Below are 5,123 nucleotides of genomic sequence, written 5' to 3' on the forward strand. Positions count from 1 at the left end.
AGCCTTTCTGTCCCCGACCCCTATAGGTTCCGGGATAAGGTTCGCCCGCACCCCAGCGCAGCCCAGATCCCCAGGCGCTGGGAGTCTCCAGCTGCCTTGCCCCAGGCCCTCGGGCGGGAAGCACACTCCGCATCTCTATTCAAACCCAGATACATCCATCCATCGAGGTCTTTCGTTTGTCGAGGAAGGGGATGGAGCAAGGGGGCGAGATAGAGCAGCTGATGTTTGGTCAGAGGAGGCCCAAGATGCCAGCCAGCCCCGCAGGCTCACAATCGTTCTCCAACCCCAAGGCCATAGGCTGCTTCGGCCACCTGCAGGCTTTGGTGTGAGGTTCGGGTGCGCTCTGTTGTCGGCTCTCTCCCAGCCTTTCCTCCTCATGCGCATGGGCCTGGTGCGAGGAGGGGACCCTGGGACACTGGTCCTCTAGCAGTCAAGCTTGCTAGGCCCTCGCCTGCCACCCCTCATTGCAAATGAAGAATCAGATTCCTTTTATTGACTGACTTTCTGACTCCCCATCAGCCTGCAAAATGATGCTGAGTCCGGACCAAGCCGCCGACTCAGATCACCCCAGCTCGACGCACTCGGACCCGGAGTCTCTGGGCGGCGCAGATGTCAAGGTGCTGGGCAGCGTGTCGGACCTGGAGCCGGTGGAGGAGGCCGACGGCGACAGCAAGGGCGGCAGCCGGGCCGCGCTCTACCCGCACCCGCAGCAGCTGAGCCGGGAGGAGAAGCGCCGCCGCCGGCGCGCCACGGCCAAGTACCGCTCGGCCCACGCCACCCGCGAGCGCATCCGCGTGGAGGCCTTCAACCTGGCCTTCGCCGAGCTCCGCAAGCTGCTGCCCACGCTGCCCCCGGACAAGAAGCTCTCCAAGATCGAGATATTGCGCCTGGCCATCTGCTACATCTCCTATCTCAACCATGTCCTGGACGTGTAGTGGGGGGGACGCTGCGGGAGGCCGCCGATCCCGGCGGGCGTCTGGTCTGCCAAAGGCGACACACCCGTCCTGTCAGGCCAGAGGGTCGCCCAGAGACACCAGAACGAGGGGGGAAGCTTGCAGTCTGTTCTCTCTGGTTATCAAGGCAACAGGGCAATGTTTCCGAGCCTGGGAGGTGGGGTTGGACAGAAAGATCTGGGTCTTGCAGGGGTATTTTCCTGGCTGGAAGAACCTTCTGGAGGTACCTAGGGTGAGTTGCTCTGGGGCCTTCCCTGGATGTGTTAGGAACATCTCCTTAAGGGTGGTTGCGGTAACCCACTGGAGGCTTTGAGTCCCCCTATATTTATATCCCATACATCTTCATATTTTGAAAGGATGAGGGAGGGCAGAAGCTCAACCCAGGCTGATCTTTTCAGATTGTGACTATCGGAGATTTTTCTAATTGAGAAATCCACCAAACCTTGTGGGAGAAGGAAAAGATTAAAATTTTTTCCATATAGAGATTAAGACAGAAAGGTGACCCAGTGAACTTTCTGTTCACCCTGTCAAATGAAAAATCACATTCGAATACAAATAAAATCCTGAATATTTGGCAAGGTTAAAAAAAACAAAGATACATTCAGAATAGACAAGACACACTGTGGGAGGATTTGAGCTTAGTGAGACTTTAACCCCAAGATAGGACACTAAAGTAGCTAGAAAAAATCCATATGTAAATGGAAAATTTAACATCTGATTGCTTTTCCGGGCAAAATGCCCCTTTAAATATCCAAAAACAACCCATCTATTTGTGACCTTAAAATGTGGACCCATAGATGCAGTTAGAAAAAAAAGACAACCTATTTTTATTTATGTTAGAAGGAGTAGAGTATTTTTTTCAAGACATTTATTTTTCAGAGTGGTGATAATTTTACTTTGGATACTTCGTGCCAATTTATTTATAGTCAAGTGTTTACACTTTTCCCCGTGAAATAATTGCGTCTAACCTTTTATGTGTTTGTTGCGATTATCTTGTGGTCTTTCTTCTTTATTTTTTTTCTGATTATATTGCACTTGTATAAGAGAGTTCCCGCTTCCCCTGTTTCTAAGCATATTTTATATATTAAGAAGTTGGTTGTTTTGTTGTGAGATCAGCAACACTAGCCCTTCACTGCTATAGTTTTATAAGAAGTTAAGTGTTGTTATTCTTGCCTGTAGTTTTGTCTGAAAAGAACCTTTCCAAACTGTTTATAAGGAATAGCTTCTTGTGTGTGCGTGTGTGGCGTTTGTGCGTGGGATGATTTTAGGAAGTTACATTATTTTCCTAAAAAAAGAAAAGAAAAAATAATTCAGACTTACTTCCTCTGTGACAACCAAAAAGAAAAGTCTATGACGTGGAAATGTTTCATGTTCTCGGCTGTGAGACTCGTAAAGTGAGAAGTGTATTTTAGAGACAAGGGAGAAAGAAAGAAAAAAAAAACACATCTGCTATCCAAAGATTTTAGTCTTTTTCAGGGTTTTTTTGTGTCTCTGTTGCTTTATATAATGCAATATTTTGTAGTGAAAATAGATATAACCTGGTTTCTACCTGACGAGTTTTCATATCTCATGACTGGTGCGCTGTTTCGCATATAAATAAAGGTATCAGATAAAACCTCCTCCTCTTTATTTTAAGCATCTGTCTAGAAAGCGAACATGCCGGCTGAGCATGAAATGTCTTAATGGACTCAATTCCTTAGAAAGGAATTAGTGAAACAAAACGAGAACAAAGCAGAGAGAGAGAGAGAGAGAGAGAGAGAGAGAGAGAGAGAGAGAGAGAGAGAGAGAGAGAGAGAGAGATTATTCAGGGGCTGCAATGTTTGATGGTTTGATAAATTTGTATACAGCACAGCCTGGGATGGTATAGATCATCTGCCACATCTGTGAGGAAAAGCTGGGTGGTGTGCATGTAAAAACATCACGCAGATCATAAATGTCTTTTATTGCTTTAAAAGAAAACTTTGTAACTGTCTTATCCAAGCTCTTGGGAAAACTCGGGTCCGAAAAGGGGCCTGCATTTAAGTGGCAGGGCAAAGCTGGGCGTGGTCGCTCACACTCACAACCCCAGCACCTGAGACGTGGGAGGTGGGAGAGCCAGGAGTTCAAGGTCATCCCCAGCTATGTAGTGAATTTAAGGCCAGCCTGGGCTACATGAGACCCTCTCTCAAAAAGTCAGCGAGCAGACCCTTGTGACAGCTTTCCCTCTCGTCACTTATGTACAAGGTATGTATTACTAAAACATCGAATCAGTCCCCACATTGAGATTATGACACACTCGCAGTGAGAAATGGCCTTAAAACAACCTTAAATAGGAAACATGTCATCTACACACCTGTATCTGGTATAAAACATGGCATACTGTATAAGCAGAACCCATGAATAATATAACCGTATCCCTGTATGTACATGCTCATAGAGACTCTTGAGAACTGTATCACCCAAATCTCTGGATTCCATATAAACAAGTGATTATATGGATTCTCTGGTTTTGTCCATACAGTCTGTGGGCTCACAGTGTTTTCGTTCTCCTCCCGGGTTTCTTACAGTAGTAACTTTCACCAATACTTAGCAAGCAAGGTTTCGTGTTCTTCTGTCTGGATGTGTTTAGGATGAAAGCGATTTCTACCAAGGGTATCAGAAAGAACAACAGCTTCCTTTCACTTCTCTCTGGACAAGGTCTCGGCCACAACAGCAGTGGCTATTCAGTCTCGGAGCAGCAGAGACATCTGTGACCTGTGACCCTGTTGTAGCTGTGAGCATCTCTAGGGAGCGGGAAGAGGTGGCAGCTCCCAGTCTTCATAGCATCTCTCTAGTAAATGCTCCTATGCTAAGGAAACGTCTAGCCTCTGGAAACCTTCCACCGACCTTATCCTGGACAAATGAGTCGAAATCCAACTCACCAACACAGCCCTCCCCTTAACCCCTAGGAGGGATCTATTCACTCAATTCCTGGGACTAAATGTATACTTGCTTTGGAGTAGGACAAAGGCCGACATCCCCAGGTACACAACCCACGCAGTCCCAGAAGAGGATCTTTAAAATGTCATTTCAAATCCTCCAGAGAGGAGAGACAAAGCACTGTGACTCTCACTAGAGCAGAGGGTGATAGGCTTATCCTTTGAAAGTAGCATGGACTCCGCACCACAGGGGATGGAGAGGACCTAGAGGATTCTCTGAGCAGGGGCCCTGAGGTAATTCACTCCCACTATGACCAGCCGGTATTTACTGAGGACATAATGAGTGCCAGAAAATGTTCTAGACCCTAAAAATTGACATCAGACAAGATGGTGCCAAAGAGAATACTGAGAGCAAATGATTAATCCACTCATTTTGAAGGACACTAAGTGTCGTGAGGAGTTGTGAACTGGAGACTGGAAGAAGGGCAGGCGAAGGTGTCCTGGTAGTGAGTAGTGTTCACTACAGCGTGAAGGAAGGCCTTGTATCCGGGCGTAGAGACACAGTTCTACTTGCCCAGTTCTCATAGTTGCTGCCACAGCCACTTCACATGGCCTTTTATGATGTGGGATGTCCTTCTGTATATGTGTTGCTTTTATTGGCTAATGAGTAAAGCTGCTTCTGCCAATGGCTTAGCTGAGTAAAGCCAGGTGGGAAATCTGAACAGAGATATAGGGAGAGAGTAGGCAGAGTCAAGGAGACACCATGTAGTTGCCTAAGTAAAGCCAGCTAGAAAATCTGAACAGAGATATATATAGAGAGAATAGGCGGAGTCAAGGAGATGCCATGTAGTTGCCAAAGGAGACAGATGACTCAGGAACCTTTCCGGCAAGCCACAGCCTCATGGCAATACACAGATTAATAGAAATGGGTTAATTCAAGATATAAGAGCTAGCTAGAAATATGCCTGAGTCATTGACTGAAACAACTTGATTCATTAGGTAATGAAAGCAACACACAGACAGAAGGACATCCCACATCACTTTTAATTTCTTGTCATGCCATGGGAACAGTTCAAGCTTGAGCTACACCTGTTCTAAGGAGCCTCAAAAGAAAGCTATCAGAAGGATCAGCTGGCTGCTCTCATCACCCACCTTTTCCCAGCTGGCCCCAACCTTGTTCTCCATCCAGTGTGGTTTTCTCTGACTGCTCTTCTCACCTCCTCTCTGCTTCAGCTGCTCAGTGTCCTTCTGGGGTTGCTCCTCTCCACCCCCA

General features: G+C 47.0%; 1 protein-coding gene across 1 annotated transcript; it reads left to right on the plus strand.

The window, feature by feature from the left end:
- The first annotated feature begins 527 nt into the window (after window positions 1–527).
- On the plus strand, window positions 528–935 carry Nhlh2 (nescient helix-loop-helix 2). Its single transcript, XM_038312119.1, has one exon. The coding sequence runs from the start codon at window positions 528–530 to the stop codon at window positions 933–935; it is 408 nt and encodes a 135-aa protein (XP_038168047.1).
- Window positions 936–5,123: the final 4,188 nt, after the last annotated feature.

This window comes from Arvicola amphibius, chromosome 14 (genome assembly GCF_903992535.2).
Source record: "Arvicola amphibius chromosome 14, mArvAmp1.2, whole genome shotgun sequence".
Taxonomy (NCBI): domain Eukaryota; kingdom Metazoa; phylum Chordata; class Mammalia; order Rodentia; family Cricetidae; genus Arvicola; species Arvicola amphibius.

What these genes read in the sequence shown, in the direction of transcription:
- Nhlh2 (XM_038312119.1), top strand. Translation starts at nt 528, where the DNA reads ATGATGCTGAGTCCGGACCAAGCCGCCGACTCAGATCACCCCAGCTCG.